The 19,767-nt window shown below is 38.9% G+C and overlaps 1 protein-coding gene across 1 annotated transcript; it reads left to right on the forward strand.

Annotated features, from left to right (window-relative positions):
- Window positions 1-19: 19 nt before the first annotated feature.
- On the forward strand, window positions 20-19,567 carry MZT1 (mitotic spindle organizing protein 1). Its single transcript, XM_036073114.2, has 3 exons — window positions 20-204; window positions 9,946-10,091; window positions 17,782-19,567. The coding sequence occupies exons 1-3, from the start codon at window positions 129-131 to the stop codon at window positions 17,803-17,805; spliced, it is 246 nt and encodes an 81-aa protein (XP_035929007.1). The 5' UTR covers window positions 20-128; the 3' UTR covers window positions 17,806-19,567.
- Window positions 19,568-19,767: the final 200 nt, after the last annotated feature.

Here is a 19,767-nt window from a genome sequence, read left to right on the forward strand (position 1 = left end):
CTGGCGACGAGCGCGAGGGGCGGAGCCTGCCCGGCGTGAGCGGGGGACGCGTGGTGTGATTGCCCAGGAGAAAGGAAGGCCCTCCAGTTCCGGGTCAGGCCCTTCTCCCGCTTCCCTCGGCCTCCGCCATGGCGAGTAGCAGCGGTGCCGGGGCGGCGGCGGCAGCGGCGGCGAATCTGAACGCGGTGAGGGAGACCATGGACGGTGAGTGCCCGTTTGTCCCCCTTTACCTTGTCTCCGTTTCCCGCGGCCAAGGCCCCCAGGCGGCGGTAAGCCAAGGAGGACGTTAGGTCCACTTCCTGCCCCAAAGGGCATCTTTGAGGGTCCTCCCAAGGGACCCGCTAGGGCCGTAGTGCTGATGATCCCATTCTTTGAGAGTTGTCTCTTCGCTTTTGCGTAGTTTGTCGCGCGCGCGACGTTCCAGCCCCCACGTCAGCCCGGCGCGCGCCTCGTGCCTCCCGCGCCGGACCCGCGCGGCTCCCGCTCCCCGCGCGCCACGCCCCTCCGCTGCGGCGGGGGTCTGGCGTCCTTTCCTGTGGGGCCGGCTTCACGTGCTGCTGCCACCCCACGCACCCCCTGCCGCGCCGCGAGCAGAGCGCCCTTTTCTCCTAGTCCTGAGCGGGAACAGTCTTCAAGACTGTAATCCTCGTGCGGACAGCGAGCGGCCTTGTGTGTTTGGTCACCGCTCTGTCCTTTGTCTCTGGTCCTGGAGTAGGTGTTTTTTAAATAAGCGGCCAGTGAGCAGGTCGCCCCGTCTTCAGAATTTCTCTACTTCATCTTGGAGCGGGTGACGCGTATGTTCTGAGGCTGTAGGTGTGTTTACCTGTTTTGTGCCTCGAGGCACGCGGGCGTCGAACCTGCGCGCACGTGCTAGAAGACGAAGTGTCTTGGAGTTACATCTCTCTGTTATGCCGGGTCTGCCGCTTTATACTCCTGGGGGTGAGTTTAGACATCTTTGAGCCTGTGTCTTTTTCTATAAAATGAGGTCACTTCCTCCTAAGGTTATTGTGAATGTTTAAGATAAGGCAAAGGCATAACGAAGGTGAAGAATCAAAAGATAATTGTTACTACTTTTGTGTTATGTTGCAGATATATCCCACTTGCAGACTCCTTTGTCTCCATTTTGTTCATATCCACTTATATGTGTTTGATGGATGTTAAATATTGCTTTTTTTTGCATTTTCCAGGGGATATTGACATTAGTCTCCATCTTTATTGAAACATAACTGTGCAATTCTCACTCGGTAGTGTCGGCCTCCCCGCTGTGTCTCCCTGTCTACTTCACTGTAGGCTCCACTTACTGATTCAGCCACTCCTTAAGGGACTTCTAATGAGACTTCTGGCTTTTTCTGCAAGGGTTGCTGCTTTCTTTTTCAAGACGTACTTACATTACTAGAACATTTGCATCTTATTTTTTATTTACCAAGTATCTATTTTGCTGTTTTTCTGAAAAATAGAATTTTATTCTTTAAAGATTTTATTTACTTATTTTAGAGATGGGGGCGGAGTGGGGGGAGGAGAGGTGAGGAACAGAGGGAGAGGGACAAGCAGACTCTGGGCTTAGGGGGCAGGGCTCCATCCCACCTCCCTGAGATATGACCTGAGCCGAAATCAGGAGTTGGATGCTCAACCGACTGAGCCACCCAGGCGCCCCAGATTTTATTCTGAACACCATATTCAGCCTATTTCTCATTCCTTCTTAATGTACTACATTACAGGTTCTCCCCCCCCCCCCGCCCCCGTATCTGAAAGCAAAGCATTCCCATGAAACCTTTCCTAAAGCTGAAATGGTGTATAGTGAAGAAGCAGTTGATTTATATGGAAAGTTTTTTTGAGTGTTCTCAGACCCAAAAAATAACCTTTCTTAGGCTTTTCTGATGCCTTAGGACATATCTTAACAGATGCACAAAATAAATAGAGATAAAGCACAGATGCTCCCAGACACAGTTCAAAGCTCTCGCAGCTTGATGGTGAGATGTTGAATGTAGTTTTCGGGGAAGGAGCTTGGCAGTGACACACTAAATGCTGGGGTTGTGCGCTGTAATGGCTTGCTGCAAACAAACACTGAACGCTAATTTTCATTTTTGCCTTTTTTCATAAAAGCGAAAACTCGGATTTCTTTTGGTAAGCAAAAATAGCTACTAATGTAGGTCTTCTGTAAAAGCAGAGTGGAGTAAGACAAACTTCCAAAAAGTGGGTGATGGTTGTATTGACTTACACCTTTGCTTGGAAGCCAGTGGGGTTTTGTTGTTGTTGTTGTTGTTGTTGTTGTTGTTTTTTAACAGAATGGAGAGTGTGAGGCCTCATTTCTGTCAGTTTATGTTAGCTATGCTTAGGTTCCTTATTTATATGGCCATAGAATCCCATTTGGATGGAAACTCCCAATTTATCTCTGGTGGAACTAGTGATTTACAAATGAGAACTGATTGTATTGGTTGCATCAGGATTTTTACGGAGAGAAGTGTGTGTAAAATGAAGATTACTGAGTGTAAGAACATGAAAAAGTGAAGAAATAACAGATTTTTAAAAAAACTGAATGAGAGGCTGTGTGACTTAGAGAACACTGCTCCTCTACACACAGTTTGCCCACAAACCTCAAGATAGGAAGGCCCCAGGTTGGCAATGAATCACCATTTGTTAAATGTGGCAGCTAGGGACTATCATGTCCATTAGAATTCTGAACTTACAGAAAATCCCTGCTATCATGCCATAATTGGAGTCCAAGACAGTCATATATAATGTGAAGTTGAATGTTGTCATTTTATTTTATTTTTTTTAAAGATTTTATTTATTAGCACATGTGCAGCCGTGCACTAGCGGGATGGTGCACAGAGGAGAGGCAGACTCCCTGCTGAGCGCGGAGCCCTTCTCTTGCTGGATCCCAGAACCCTGAGATCATGACCTGAGCCTAAGTCAGACGCTTAACCGACTGAGCCATCCAGGTGCCTCATGTTAACATTTTATAGTCCCACGTTCCTCCACATTCATTCCCAGAAATAAAACTTTAGCTTGCCCAAGGGGCTAGACTGAACTACCCAAATAACTATTATTATTATTTGAAACTTTGTTAATGTAGGGTTTCACTGTATTTAAATCTAGCCATGAGAATCAAAAGTTTGAGTCTGACTATGCACTTTAAAGATTATTTCCCCTCATCTTCTTACTACTTCTCTCCCATCAGTACTAGAATCAGCCCTCAGTAATTTAATCTTTTTTTTTTAAGATTATTTATTTCAGAGAGAGGAAGAGAGAGAGAGTGAGCACGCACAAGCATAAATGGGGTGAGTGGCAGAGGGAGAATCAGACACACCGCTGAGCAGGGAGCCCGATGCCGGGTTCAATCCCAGGACGTTGGGATCATGACCTGAGCTGACGGCAGACGCTTAACTGACTGAGCCACCCAGGTGCCCCAGTAATTTAATTTTTTAATGGATCTGAATGATTTCAGGGTTGTAGAACTAGGCTATAAACATTTTTATTTTTGTTGTGAAGTGAAAGCATTTTGATAATGATACTTCAAAAGCAGGTAGACTTTGTAATTTATCTGTGTGGCTCACGCTGAAAGGAACCTGACTCATCCTGGTCCTGATTTAATATAAGCTCTTATATCCCCTACTCTCATTTTTAGATCCTCAACATTCTCTTCCAGATCCCTTCTTTCAAATGTCAGTCTTTTCTATCTCTCTCTCTGTCCTCCAGTGTACTCACTTGCCTCTTTTGCTTTTCAAGGTTTTGTAATTTTAGATACTGTATTGATAGTTTCATACTTTATTTTCATATATTTTAAAATTTTCCTTATGCCTCCAGTTACTACTAGTAATTATGTTCTTTATAATAGTGATAAAAATGAACCTCTTCCTTACCAGAGGGTTTCAGTGTAGTGCTACTTTATTATATATCAGGTAGTAAGCTAGAAGGAGGAGTTAAGAGAGTTCACAGTACAAGGTAGTGTCCGTGAAACAAATGTATGGTCCCTAGGCTATCAGTCTAGTTACTCATGGGAGAAAGAGACCTAGGAATCATTCTTGCTTTCTTTTACCTCCCCTAACTTCTGTTCTTCACTAAGCCCTTTCAGTTCTTCCTTCGTCTCAGATTTAACCACTTGTCTTGATCTCTCCTGTCCATGCCATCTACTCGTCTATCCCCAAGATGGCAGTAACTTAACTGGACTCCCTGTTGGCGGGTGTTCTGTCTCTTTCCAAGATCCATTCCCTATTATGCAGCCAGAGTCTTTTAAAAATGAAAATTTGATTGTCATACTCCCATTTTTATGTTTTTTAATAGCTTCCCAAAGTTCTGAAATCTTCAGTAGAGCCTTAGTGGGTGTTCATGTCTGTCTTTTCTCATATTTTACACCTCTGCTCCCCCTATAATTACATTGCCTTCACCTGAAGAACCTTTCAGATCTATGAAAGGTTCTTTACCAAGTTCTCTTTAGTGCAGGAACTTTTGCACAAGCTGTTTTTTTCACTCTCTCTTAGCACTTCTTCCTACCTCTGCATTAGTTAGGTTGATTTCTCTTCACCCTTGAAGTGTAAGCTTGTCACTTTTTCACACAAGTCTTTCCTAAACACTATCTTTCACAGCTATGTAAGATGTCCTTCTAATTTGTTTTGGAGGTATGCTTTTCTTGTCCCTCTTTCACTTTTAACTAGGATCAGTTATTACTTTAATATTGATGTCTCATAGACTGTAATTCCATGAGGACTGGGACCATATCTGTCTTTTTCACAACTGTATTTCCAGCAGTAGTGTCGTAGGCACAGAATACACCTAAGGACTGTACAGTAGGCACTACAGAAGTACTTACTATGGATGGGTTATGGAGTTAGTAGGTAAAGATCAACATACATTTTACAAGAAAGCTTAAAGGAAAGAAATACTAGTCCTGAGATGGACCTGAAAAAGAGCATGGAGTTACATGGAGAGAAGAGAAAAGGCAGAGGAGAAAAGCATGAACTAAGGCATGAAGTCAGGAATAAGCAGAGAATTAATAGATAGGAGTCTACCATGAAGAGAAAACTGGAGAGGAGAATTTTTAGCAACGGATAATGGTGATGGTGATAATGGTAATGTTGGAGAGTTGGAGTAGGGTCAGAGAGTACGTGTTTTCATTTGCTGCTGCATAACAAACCATCCCAAACTTATTGGCATAAAACAGCAATTACTTGTCTCTCACAGTTCTGGGTGTTGGCCGGGCTTATCTGGGTAATTCTCATTGAGGGTCTCTAATGCATTGCAGTTAGTGCTGAATCTGGAGTCATCCCAAAGCTTCCTCACGCACACATCTTCCAGTTGACACTGCCTGTTAGCTGGGCCTGCAGCAGGGGCTGTTGTCTGGAACATGTGGGTTTCTTCCCACTTGGTGGCTGGGTTGCAAGGGAGAGTGCCTCAAGAGAGAGCCAGGAGGAAGCTATATTACCTTTTTGAGTCTAGTGTCAGAAGTCATGCAGTGTCACTATTGGGAGATGCAACCTGTGAGCCCTGAGCATACCTGTGCATTCTTGCTCAATAGGCCAAGAAAGCAAGGCCCTGACTGCTCTTTCTTCCTGCTCTTTCTCAGTGGTGTATTTACAGTGAACAACATGAGGGATGAGGTAACATCTACTTCCAGAAAACGAGCAAGTTTGCTAACTGCTACTATAAAAGTAGGGATTTCCCAAGCTCACTGTTCTTCAGCTGTGAATATAGTCTGTCAATATAATGTATTCTTTAACTATGTCAAAGGGAAAAAGCTGCCTGGTTATTTCAGTGTTTGATGAAAAGGTATTCATAAGACTCAGCACTTTTCCCCTAATTTTAAAGTCTTAGCAAAAGAAAACAGTACGTTGTTAACACACCAAGGATAGCTATATGAGATTACCATCATCCTTAACGCTAGTGTTAAAAGCATTCCAAATAACATTAGAAACACTTGCTTTCACTGAATTTTTTTTTTAACCACTAATATGAAAGTTTAAGCAAATAATGAAGGATAAGAAAAGGAAAAGTCTGTTAGGAAGGACATGAAATTATTATTTATAGGTAAAATGATTAATTAGAAAACAAGAGAATTAACTGAAAAACTTCAGTAGAATTTGTTAAGGTGGCTCGCTACAAAATAAAAATAAGTAATATTCTAGAATATTTGCACTGATCACCTAGAGTATACCAAAGCGAGGTAGAATGCAATTATGAAGACAAAACTAAAAATTAAAGAGATTGGTGATTCACTACCAAAATTGATGATGATGGAGCACGTGGCTAAAACTTTCTGCTCCAAGCATATAAAAATGACAGGAAATAATACTAAAATGCAATTATCAGCACAGCCATGTTCAGAAACAAGAAAGGAAAATCTCCTGGTTAGAAAGAGATTTTCCCCAAAGAGGAGCAGATGGAAACCACAGCAAGAGACTGGGAATGGAACCTGATGAAGCGTGCTGCCCTGCCTGAGTGAAGCTGGGGGCCAGGAATGTACCATCTGCCACGGCCAGGGATTAGGAAGTATCATCCATGTGTCCTGTGGCTCTGGAGCCACTATGCTTCCACTAGGGCTGCTCCAGAGGGCCGAGGCCAGTGTGAGACTACCCATCCAAGGATGCTTCACCAATTCCAGACATCAAGAAAAATCTGTTGAAGATGAGCTTCCAGTCAGAAATCACTAAGTACCCAGGGCAGATGAAAAACATAAACAACTCACATGAAAATTGAAAAAAGAGAAGATAGTAATAATAGCTCTTTTTTTGAGCACTAGGTGCCAATGGACAAAGCATTCTGAGTGTGTGTTGTAATTCTCACAATGGCCCTGTGAAGTAAGTACTATCACCCCTATTTCACAGAGTGATAAAGGCACAGAAAGGTACCTTGCGGGACACCTGGGTGGCTCAGTCGGTTAAGCGTCTGCCTTTGGCTCAGGTCATGATCCCAGGGTCCTGGGATCGAGTCCCGCATCGGCTCCCTGCTCAGCCAGGAGCCTGCTTCTCCCTCTGCCTGCTGCTCTCTCTTTTTCTCCCTGACAACTAATAAATAAAGTCTTAAAAAAAAATAATAAATAAATTAAAAAAAAAAAAAAAAAAAGGTTACCTTGCCTGCTAAGTAATGAAGGTGAAATTTGAACTCAGGTACTTTAGCTGTAGAGAGCAGACCCTTAACCATTCTCCTTTGGTGCTTGCTTATACTTGAAGAAACAGAAAACGCAAATCTCAAAAATGGCCAAAGATAAGAATCTAACTTCAGATAGGTAAGGGCAGAAACAATAGCCACAAAATAAGTGGTTATAAAAAAACATTTAACTATGAAATAAGGACAAGCAATTAATGGGGGGGAATTTGAAATCTTAAAATAGAGTTACTGAAATAAATTCAGTGGCTAACATGAACTACAGCCTGCATACAACTGAAGAGCAGTACTGGTATGTTGGCATATCAAAACTGAAGAAATGAAACAGAAAGGGCTGTCAGCTTCCAGCCGAGATGGAGTAACAAAAACTGGATTTACCCTCCTACCTGGAAGAAAAAAAAAAACAAAACCCAGACAGAACAATGGACATCAGGTAGTAAAGAACAGTGATCCCAGAGACAGTAAATGAAGAGAGCCCAATAGTTGCCTGTTCTTGGTACCTTCAGAGAGTTTCCAGCCGCAGTGCAATTGGGGGGTAGTGTGGACCCCCGAAGTTAGCAGAAGGAGTTTAGAGTCCAGGGAGACCAAAGCAGGTAGAATTTGCAGGACAGAATATGTGAGAGGAAAGAGCTTACAGAGAGAATTCTGGAGACCAGTAGGAGGGTCCCCTCAAGTATTCAGCAGAGCATTGATTAGCACATGTGTGTGAGGAAAGAACCCACAAAGCTAGGAAAGGCATTCAAAAGAACTAGAGGGAACAGTACACCATGCTCACAGAAGGCTGAAAATAGTGCTTGTATCTACCAGCCAGAATGGAAAACTTCATAATTCACGAGGCATTTAGTAGAGCACTCACGAGGGTCTTACCTCAGTGACGAGGAACAATTAGCCGTACACTAAACAGGGCTCTGATCCTGACTATATAAATCTTAAAATTTTGACTCAAAAGGATCAATCTTTTCAGATAACTGCATCTCATTGCAAAGCCCAAGAACATGTATAAAAATATTTTTAAAAATAATATGTATAGAAATATAAAAATAGCAACCAACAAGGTAAAATTTACAATGTCAAGCATCTAATTAAAAATTAACTAAATATGCAAAGCTGGAAAATACAACCCATGATAGAAAAATTCAGTCAGTTGAAATAGACCTGAAACTGACACAGATGTTACACTTAGCAAACAAGGACATTAAAACTATACTCCATGTGTTCAAAAAGTTTAGGCATGAAAGACATTTAAAAAAAAAAACCTTGAAATTCTAGAGATGAAAATGAATGTCTGATACGAAAAGGTGGGAAGGGCCCATCTCATGAACATCATGAATACTACGTTAGTTTTTTGAAGGAGTTAGACATCATGTAACCCTCAATATTGTTAACTTGTCCATTCACCCCAAAATAATGTAGTTTTTATGCAATTCAAGTCAGAATCCAAACGGAGTTTGTATTTGGAATTGATCAAGATTTTTTTAGAGAGGGAAAGAGGCAGGGGGAGGGGCAGAGGGAGAAGGAGAAAGAGAATCTTAAGAAGGCTCCATGCCCAGCAAGAAAACACAGGGGTAGATCTCACAACCCTGAGATCATAACCTGACCTTAAATCACGAGTCTGATGCATAACCAACTGAGCCACCCAGGTGCTCCTTGATCAAGATTTTTAAGTTCACTGAAAGAACAAAAGAGCTTATGAAGAAGAAAGATAACAAAATCTTTAACCTTCTGTATGTTGATAAAAGTTAGTAATTAAAATTGTGGTTCTGACATAAGATAGAGATGTAACAAATGGGTAAATGGGAATTTACTATGTGATAAAGGTGGCATCTTAATTGAGTAGTAGTAGGAGAGATCACTCAATAAATAGTATTGAGGGAATGGACTTATTTCAGGGAGGTAAAGTTAGATCCTATCTTCAACCCAAACTGCAGGGAGTTAAATATTTAAATGTTTATAGGCAGGCAGGAAATAAACTTTGAAGTGATGGAAGGGAATACTGGTGGGTGGTTATATAATCTTTGCATGGGGAATGCAAAGTATAAGTATAATGCCAAGGGAAAATAATACAGGAAGCCATAGATAACATGTTGACCATTGACTTTTAACAAATTCTAAACATGCTCGGGGAAACAACCACCATAAAACAAAATTTAATGAAGCCAGTGTATTTATATTCTTTGCTTCTCTTTGCTAGTGTTTCTTGTGTCAATTACTTTTATAAACTACAATAAAATGAAGTACTATAAAAAAGGTAAAAAATGGGCTTTCATTTTTTTACTATTAGATTTTAATGGACATGATTACCCTGTCAAATTGTAGAAGTTTCTAAGTACTTTTAAAGCCTTAAATATGTATATTACTGAGCAATTCCACTTTTGGGAATTTATCCTAATGAAATAAAATGAAGTTAGTATGTACAGATCTTATCATAGGATTATTTCAGTGGGGAAAACATGAGACCCACTTAACTCTTAAAATAGTAGAGTAGTTAAGTAATGTATGGTGTTTTCATAAAATGGGATGTTATGAGACTAAATTACATTGTAAAAGCATACTAAAAATGGGGAAATGTTCTGAAAAATCCTGATTATGATGCATATATTTAAGATATTGAATGAGTGGTAGAATATAAATCAAAGTATAAAGAGCAGTTATGTGGAGGGAGGGTATAAGTGTATTTCTGGTGCTAGGCTGAGTAAGAACAAGACAGTATTACATGACAATTTCAAAATATAGGGATGCTGTGCTAGTTCTTTGGTACTATGCGTATTATATGAATTAAAAACAAAGTATTGGGTACACATTTTTTAATGTAATTGTTTCTGAAGTTTCCTCTGTCTTTTTCAGTTCTGCTGGAAATTTCAAAAATTTTGAATACTGGCTTAGATATGGAAACTCTGTCTATTTGTGTACGGCTTTGTGAACAAGGAATTAACCCAGAAGCTTTATCGTCCGTTATTAAGGAACTTCGCAAGGCCACTGAAGCACTAAAGGTTAGCGATCTGTATGTTCATTCTAAAGAAAGATGCTTTTGTTTAGAAAATGGTTAATGAGTTTATGTGAAAGATCCTACTTAAATATGATTAAACTAGCTTTTGTCACCATCAGAAATTCTGAAAACCAGGATCTTAGTAGCATATGTTCAGTTACAAAAATTGCTACTGTCATGGACCACATTTTCTCTTCTCAGAAGTCTCCAGCTGTGTTTAGAATTTTCCTTGTGTTGTGAGCCCAAAAAGAAGTTCAAGGCCAGTACCTGGGAATGTGACCTTATTTGGAAATTGTGTATCTGCAAGTATAATCAGGTTAAGATAAGATCATAATGGATTAATGACTGATGTCCTTATAAGACAAGGGAAATTTGGACAGAGCAACACCAAGAGAGCACCATGTGGAGACACTGCCTTGTGACAGTGGAGGCAGAGAGAGCAGTGGTGGCCAAGGATTGTTGGCAGCCATCAGAAACTACGGAGAGGCAAGGATCTTCTGCTAGAGCCTTCTGACTTCTTGATTTTGGACTTCTAGCCTTTAGAACTATGAGAAAATAAATTTCCGTTGTTTCAAGCCACCCAGTTTATGGTACCTGGTAATGGCAGCCCTAGAAAGCTAATACAGATTTCACTATTAGAAAGTGGGGTGCTGTTGTAACAAAGACCTACAAGTCATGAAGTGGCTTTGGAATTGGGTGATGGGTAGAAGTTGGAAAATTTTACACACTTAATAAAAAGGGCCCAGATTTCCTTGAAGAAAGTGTTAGTAGAACTATAGACATTGAAGGCAATTCTGGTAAGGGCTCAGAAAGGACAGGAGAGCAGTAGAGAAAGCTTTAATTGTCTTAGAGAATACATACGTCATGATGAGCAGAATGTTGCTGGAAATAATGGACTTTAAAGGGGCTTCTGGTGAGATCTCATAAGGAACATATTATTGAACACTGGAGGGAAGGTTGTCCTTGCTACAAAGTGACAGCACCTGGCTGAATTATGTTTTATTATTGGAAGAAAAATAAAACTTGTAAGTGATGAACTTGGATATTTACCTGAGGAAATTTCCTAGCAAAGTGTGGAAAGTGCAGGAGCAAGATTTCTGCTTGCTACTTATAATAAAATGTAAGAATGAGAAATCAAGGAACTGGTAAGCGAAAAGGAGCCAGCACTTGATTTAGAAAACTCTCAGCCTTACCCAGACAGCATGCTCTGGAGAGGAAGCCCAGAGTGGGGCTCTGGTGAGGAGATTGGGTATATGATTCATAAATGTAGTCCACCATCTCGGACTTGACTGCAAGGGACCCAGACAAAATAAAGGAAGGCTGGGATTCTGTACTTCTGGATTCTGCAGGAAGGAAACTGGCCACTAGGCCTCCCCGGCTGTGGTCATGTGTTTCTCCCTCAAGAGAAGGGAAGAATGACAAACAGTAGCTCTGAGAGGAAGGGACTGCCGAGGCCAGTTGGCTGCACTGCCACCATGGGCCCAAGGGCCACCTTTTTTCAAATACAAGCTCGCCACTTTTTAGTTGCTCACATTGGGAACAGGAAAGGTATATTCCCTTTCTGACTTGTGTACAGTGATTTAAAATCTTGGGTGATTTTATTTCCATGTTTATATAACTAACTCACCACAGATACTAATATTCAAGTTAGTCCCTCTGAAAACTTGTCCAAGGACAAAGTGACTTTTCTCTAGCTTTTTTTTTTCTTTGAGAAAACAAAACTATATAATATATGTAATTTACCCATCTCAAATTTAGTCAGTTCTAGTAAATTCCAGTGATTTGGGTTGTTTCTGAGATTTTTTAAAACTTGAAACACAAAAAGGTAAACAGAAGACAGTTCCAGAGCAAAAATTTATCGTAAAGAGAATATCTGTACAATTCTCATTGCTAGAGCCCTACAAGTTCCCTTGAGCTCCCCTATCACTAACCTCTCCTGCTCTCCCTTCCAGTAACTACTGTCCTGATTTTTATGGTAGAAGATTTCTTCTTTTTAACAGTTTTACTGACTAAACATGGGTCTTCAAACACTGCAGTTTAATTTTGTAAAATTTTTGAATGTGATACAAACTGGAATCTTACAGCAGAGTCTTTACTGGGTTCTTCATTTAACATGTTTGAGAGGGTGTTTTTTGTTTTTTTTGAGTATAGTTGACACACGAGTGTTAGATTAGTTTCAGGTGTACAACTTAGTGACTTGACAGGTTTACACTTTTTTTAAGATTTTTTTTTTTTAAGATTATTTATTTGACAGCAAGAGAGACATAGAGGGAACACAAGCAGGGGGAGTGGGAGAAGCAGGCTCTCAGCCGAGCAGGGAGCCCAATGCGGAGCTCGATCCCAGGACCCTTGGATCATGACCTGAGCCAAAGGCAGACGCCAAACGACTGAGCCACCCAGGCGCCCCTTTTTTAAGATTTTTATTTATTTATTAGAGCCAGTGAGAGGAGGGGCAGAGGGAAAAGCAGGCTCCCCACTGAGCAGGGAGCCTGACACAGGGCTCAATCCCAGGACCCCGAGATCATGACCTGAGCTGAAGGCAGACGCTTAACTGACTGAGCCACCAGCTGCCCCAACAGATTTGCTGCCGTCTGTCCCATGACATCACTATTAAAATATTACTGACTGTTCCTTATGCTGTGACTTTTATTCCGGTTACAGAATGAATTAAGTCACAGGAATAAAAGTCACAGCATAAGGAAGGAAACCTATCTCTCCCTCTCTCCTTTACCCATTTTGTCCATCCCCCTCTCTCCTCTGCAAGTCAACAGTTTTTTTCTCTTTTTATAGGTCTGATTCTGCTTTTTGTTTATTCATTTTTTATTTTTAGATTCCACTTAGCAGAATCATGTGAGGTTCGTTTGTTTCTTTCTTTTTTTGACTTTGTTTGAGGGGCGCCTGGGTGGCTCAGTCATTAAGCGTCTGCCTTCGGCTCAGGTCATGATCCCAGGGTCCTGGGATCGAGCCCCGCATCGGGCTCCCTGCTCAGCGGGAAGCCTGCTTCTCCTTCTCCCACTCCTCCTGCTTGTGTTCCTGCTCTCGCTATCTCTCTCTCTCTGTCAAATAAATAAATAAAATCTTTAAAAAAAAAAAAAAGACTATTTGAGAGAGAGTAAGAGTGCGTGCAAGTGCATGCAGGAGCAGGGGGAGGGACAGAGGAAGAGGGAGAAAGAGAATGTCAAGCAGATTCTACATGCAGAACCCAGGCACCCCGGAGGTTCGTTTATGTTGTGTGTAGCTGTAATACAGTCCTTTTCACTGAAATAATCATGCTTTGTTGCACAAATATAGTACTATTCAGTTATCTTTTCTACTGTGAATGGATATTCGATTGCTTCCAGTGTGGGGCTATTAGGAATATGCTGCTATGAGCCTAGTTGTGCATGTCTCATGATGCATATGTGCATGCATTTCTTTTGGGTGGTGTATATCTACAAGTCAGGTTGCTTGGTTTTTAGGATATGTTTATCTTCAACTTGAATATAGATAATTCCAAACTTTTCTAAAGTAGTTGTATTTCTGTTTCCATGAGCAGCATATGAGTTTCCCTTCCTTGCTCCACATCTATGCCAATACTTATTATTGTGTTTTTAATTTTAGTCATTTTGGTGGGTGTGTATGGGTTTCTTATGTGGTTTTATTTGCATTTCTCCTAGTACCAATGAGGTTGAATGTGTTTTTACATGTTTTTTTGGCCATTTTCTTTTGTGAGATACCTTTTCAGGTAGTTTGCCCATTTTTTTTTCTGGGGTGTCTGTTTTTCCTTTTGTATTGGTAGTCTTAAATATTCTGAATGTGAACCCTTTGTTAAATGTGCATGTAAGTTACTAATTTCTTTTAGTCAGATGTTTAAATCTTTAAAAAAACTATTCAAACCTTGTTTCTTTTTAAACTCACAACTGAGCTTTCATATGACAGAAAGAAAAATAACTAAATAATATCGTAAGAATAACTAATATTTATGAGCACTTTGAGTCACAGCAGTGATGTGTACTGGTACTGATGTTAGTAGTTTACTGCTAAGGAAACTGAAGCTTATGGTGGCCAGCTTCTCCCAAGGACTTACTGAGAAGTAGTTGAGCTGAGATTTGAACTTGGACTCTGGCTTCAGAGTTGTTAACTACTAAGTTTTCACCTACAATAAGTTCTAAAAAATATCTGAGCCTGCTTTTTGAGAAAGGGTGAAATGTGATTAGAAGTGAATTAATGGACTGTAGCATGGGAACATTCCCTGGTTTAGTATTCTTTCATAACCCTGCTGTTAAAAATAAAATGCAGTATCATAGTCTTTGATCAGTAAATTTCTGAAATTCTAGTGGAAGAGAATTTACTTAATAAACATCGTCCACAACTGCGTGAATTTTTGTTGTTTATGTTGGAATTTGACACAGAATAGGGAGGCAAAAGAGCATGAAGGTTTCATATTGTAATGCAGTTAGAGTGCCATAAAGGAACCAGAGACAAATAACCTAGTCCATGGGGTACAAGAGGAACTGACAAGTGTTTTGGCATAGCCCTTCCTTAGGCAAAATAAACCCAAGGTATTAGGATAGAATTGCTTTTTTAGCTTTGAACATGCTGGTTATTCTATAGTGAGAATAGTGGACCATAGTGAGATATAGGAGGTAAAATCAATATTTAAGATAAACAAAATCAGAAAGCATTGCCCTTTGAATGGAAGATCACACACACACACACACACACACACACACACACACACACACACCGAAAACATATTTCTCCATAAACAACAACCAGTATGCGCGCACACACACATACACACACACACCCCGAAAACATATTTCTCCATAAACAACAACCAGTATGCGCGCGCGCACACACACACACACACACACACACACACACACACCCCGAAAACATATTTCTCCATAAACAACAACCAGTATGCCAGGTTCTCATTAAAACTAGGCGGAGAGGAGAATCCTGAAAAGTGTCTAGCAAAGAAGAAAAATGTTAATTAGAACTTTTTTCTTTAAAGGAATTTTTGAAATCTGTATGTAATTTTTATTAAATGCTCATAATTTTAAAATATTTAAATATCAAAATACAAAGAAGGAAACAAATCATTCAGAACCACCCAAGAGATAATCAGCAATATTTGGTGAACACCATTCTACATGGTAGCATGCCATTTTAAAAATAAAAATATTACATTTAACTTTATGGATTAAAGAATAACCTTTCACAGGTTGCTTCTCCTTAGATTATAAAGTCTACTTATTCTCTTACCTGCTGCTGTTGGGTTGGTTTATTAGTTACTATTAAATTAGTTATTCTCTTACCTGTTGCTGTTCCTGTTATGTTCTACTGCCTTTACCTAGAAATCCTACTGGTTAGAATTTCCTTATATGGTACTTACCTTTATTTTAGAATGTGTAAAATACAAATCAAGCCCATCCTGAAATGTTGCAAGGAGCTGTTGGTCTATAAACATCCAATTTTTCCTTTTGTTCTTTAGTTAACTATTTAGACAATTGCAACAATTTTTCATTAATTGTTTTTACTTTCTCACAGATTTGTATATTGTTTAATCATTTACAGTAAAAGTAGTTGGTTGTGTGTCACACAGGTCAGTTTCTTCGCATCAGTAGATGTGTCGCGTTGTATGTATCTCCCACAGCATAAGTGGGACTGTTAATTAAGGTACGGTTTTTAAAAAATAGGCTTTATTTTTTTTTTTTCAGTTTCCATACCTTTTAATGAATGCATTTACAAGTAAAATAGACTTTATTTTTATGAATGATTCTACCAAGCACTGAACTTTAGTACTGCCTCCTCAGGGCTAATTATAAGCAATCATTTACATATTGCGACTTCAGAAATTCTGGGCAAAACCTACTTCCTGTATCTTCTACTTTAGTACCAAGGTGCCTCGAATTGGACTATTATTGATGCACTTCGCACTGACAAGCCTTGCCCTTTCTCTTGCAGCTGTCCTGTGTGATCACTAATACCTTAGGGGGAGTGATGTGTCTCCTCACTGTAGGAAGGTTTTGTATGGCATGAGGACATTGGAGCTGTAGAATGTGGAGTTGGGAGAGAAATAAGGGATTCAATAAGTCTTATGTCACCACCCATCCTCCCGAAGGAGGGAATAAACTTACACCAAAGTGTGGGAGACAAGGCTGCTAAAGTTGGTTTTTTCCCAGGGCCAATGCTTATGAAATTTTGGAGTCTCTAACGGCAGTCTGGTAACTGGAGCTCTTTAGGATGCCATTGCTGTCCTTTCAAACAGAGTAGTACTATATTCATATAACAGGAATGCTATACAAGATTGATGGCTTGCTTAATTTAGATGAAAAAACTTGTTCCGTTGTCTGTTTCTTGGAGGAGAACCTCAAAAATTAGTATAAAAAAAATGGAATGGGACTAGACAAATTGCATTAGAGTTAAGGTACTTTAATTTTTTAAAAATTCTAAAATTGTTTATATTATTTCAATTCTTCCTTGAAGTAAATGATACTGAGAATGGGGTTAGGAAGAAGACAGAGTGCCTAAAGGTATGCAGCTAAAGCTAATGTAAGAACCTTTAAGGGTAGAAATAAGAAACCTTTTAGAACAAGGGAGATTTTTTCAAACTAGTTTCTAATCCTTGTGAGTAATAAACCCAAAGAAATGAAAGGCTAATTAGAATAGCCAACTATATGGACAAACAAGGTAGGTTCTGCTGATTGCAAAGAGAATGTTCCAGATTGAGTTAACTACAGTTTTCCTAGCATGTTAAGGGATTTTCGTGAAAGGCCTCTGAACTTAGACTAAACTTAAAAGCAAGTTTTAATTAAGAAGTTGAAACGTAAATGAATGAAAAGTTTACTGTGTGTTTCTAAAATTAAACTTAGTTAAAATCATCATATTCATATTTGGCATTAAGAAATTACTTGTTTAAATCCTTATCTTTTAGAAATATGTATCAAGGGGCACCTGGGTGGCTCAGTCAGTTAAGCATCTGACTCTTGATTTCAGCTCAGGTCATGATCTCAGTGTTGTGAGGTCAAACCTCCATCTGGCTCCGCACTAAGCTAACCAAGCTAAGCAAGGAGCCTGATTCTCTCCCTCTGCCCTTCCCTGAGCGCGTGTGTGCGCACTCGCTCTCTTTCTCTCTAAAATAAATAAATCTTTAAAAAGGAAAAAGAAATGTCTCAAAATCATTTACTGATGACTTATATGGTGCCTGGAAATTTCTGCAGAATAATCAGGGGAAGTATAATAGTTGGTGGTATAGGTGAAGCAGGATTAGCCATGTGTTCATTATTCCCTTTTGCCCTTTTTTCCTCTGCTTTCTAACAGAAAGGTCTTTTTCATTCATAATCCCCTTTTCACACTATAATGAAACATGCAGAAACAGACAAACCAATAAAGTCTGGATAAGGTGGATACAGTATGTGGATAAGGTCTGCTTGGGTCAGTTTTTCAAGTAGCAGTATATTTTTACATAAACTGTATTATTTAAGATGATAGAACAATTTTCCACAGTTAGCCTAGCAGTCAGTTCAAGAAGTAGTTCTAATGTACTGCAAAAAGTAAAAACCCCACTGCATTATCCTGATAAAAGTGGTTCAGGATATGTGGAGGAGGAATTGTTTGTTAATGACAATGCAGTATTGACAAATATATCTCCATGGTGTCTCTTTTTTCGTGGTTTTATTATAATGAAACTTACTTTCTTGTTTTAGGCTGCTGAAAATACGACAAGCTGACTTTCTGGAGAAATTCTGATGAGATCTGTCAAGCTCTTCAAGAGGATTTGAAGATTGCATTGTAGTCAAGAATGTACAATGAAATTACTGCATGCAGCAGTGTAGAAACATTTTCCTTTTTAAAAGAATTATAAAACCATAGCTTTATAAATCAGTGGAAAATGGCTTACAGAGAGAACTATCAGATGTGTTTACATCACATCTTTTTTTTAACAGCTCTAATGCATTGGCATTGCTGTGTTCATATTTACGTATTCCTTATTTATAGCTCTGATAGCTTTAATTTTCTAAGCAGTCTGTCTATCAGATGTGCACATGTGCTGTGCCTGGTTGAAGTATAGTGGAACCCATCAGAAGTAATGTAGTAGTTATGACTTGTTGACATTTCCATTATAAAATTTAATTTTGAATTGTTTATGCAAAATAGCCGTGGATTTGTGTTGTATTGGGCTAAAAGTTGACAGAATTTCAGCCACCATTTGTGAATTTTGATGTAGAATTACAACATATATCAGAATCTTTTTTATAAGAGCACAGAAATCATTTGTTTTAACCTGCTCTTCTTTAACAAAGAGTATTTAGTTTTTTAAACATGAAAGTTTTTCTGGCAGTTAACAGTATGAACCAGATCATTTTTGTATTGATCGAAAAATAAAACTTACAAACTTAGATTTTAAAAGTAGTGATAGTGCTGACTATTGTCATTTGAATCATTTAAATTTAATGAAACTATTGACAGTATTTTTCTTTCTAAGTTTTATACTCTATAAATGACGGCCTAAAAAATAATGCATAATGAAATATTTCCAATATGCAAAATTCTTTAATTTTAGTATGTAAAAATAGTTTTGAGTGGTTACCTAATATATCTTGAGTGGTTACCTAATAAATCACTAAATAGGAAGTATCTATCAACAAATACGGTGTTTTCTGAAGGACTAAAGATTTCCAGTCATTAAACAAAAACTAAATAATCAAGTGTTCTGTATCAGGAATTATAAGTATTCCTTTCCAAGGTCACTTTGTGTGTCATTATTTTTTCCCTGAAAGTTTTAACTAATCAAAGTGATGGTTCAAAATAAATTTTAGAAAATGTAGGATAGTGTTAATTCCGTTCTTGTAGCAAAATCTCAAAGGAATATTTTTCCCAAGAGTGATAGGATTTTAATCTGATTTTATTTTAGATTTTATTAGCTTCCATTTAAGTGATAATACAAGTATTTACTCTTTAGCAGCATTTTTGTTCTTCAAAGTAAGGCTTAGTAATTAAGTGACAACCTTCTGTTGTAAAATCTAGTCTTGATTATTTTGACTTTGTAAGTGCCTAGCATCTTTACCAAGGGCACTGGAAGGTGTATTATTGGCAGACTCAGTTGGGAGACAATAACAACTTGTGATAAGTCATTTATTTGATAGTAAACACTGCAAGTCCTGCATGTTGTTACCCATAAAATCATAAAGACAACATTTTTGTCAAGCTCCAAAGTTGGTATATACTCTTAGACCACAAGAGTTAATAGTTCTATTTATGATTTTGTAGATTAAGTTATTTATGTATGATACAAAGCAGGAAAATATATTGAGAAGGCTAACGTTATGTTTAACGCCTTAAAAAGAACTTTAAGTGTTAAATTTAAATGTAAACATATATTTTTAATACATACTTCCGTACTGTTTAACAAAATCAGAACAAATTGTAATGATACAATTGGCAGTGTTATGCATGTTGTCAGTGACAAAAAATAAAACCATTTTGGTGGTATTGACATGTACTTTTGATTTAATATATGCTTTGTGAACACAACTTGTGTTTCTGCAGGTATCTAGAATGAAGGTTATTTAGAGGCTATATAATTTACAATGTAAAATTAGGCTTAGGTGTAAAATGTGATAGTTTTCTCCTGGTAGTGAAAGGAGATAGCTGTATTAACGTTGCCCCAGGCTTGAAAACAAAGTTGGCAT

This window comes from Halichoerus grypus, chromosome 4 (assembly GCF_964656455.1).
Source record: "Halichoerus grypus chromosome 4, mHalGry1.hap1.1, whole genome shotgun sequence".
Taxonomy (NCBI): Eukaryota; Metazoa; Chordata; class Mammalia; order Carnivora; family Phocidae; genus Halichoerus; species Halichoerus grypus.

Bases quoted from the DNA above. Each gene is read 5' to 3' on its own strand.
- MZT1 (XM_036073114.2), top strand. From the start codon at position 129: ATGGCGAGTAGCAGCGGTGCCGGGGCGGCGGCGGCAGCGGCGGCGAAT. The intron at 205-9,945 runs GTGAGTGCCCGT...TGTCTTTTTCAG, and splicing joins GGTGAGGGAGACCATGGACG to TTCTGCTGGAAATTTCAAAA. The intron at 10,092-17,781 runs GTTAGCGATCTG...TTCTTGTTTTAG, and splicing joins AGGCCACTGAAGCACTAAAG to GCTGCTGAAAATACGACAAG.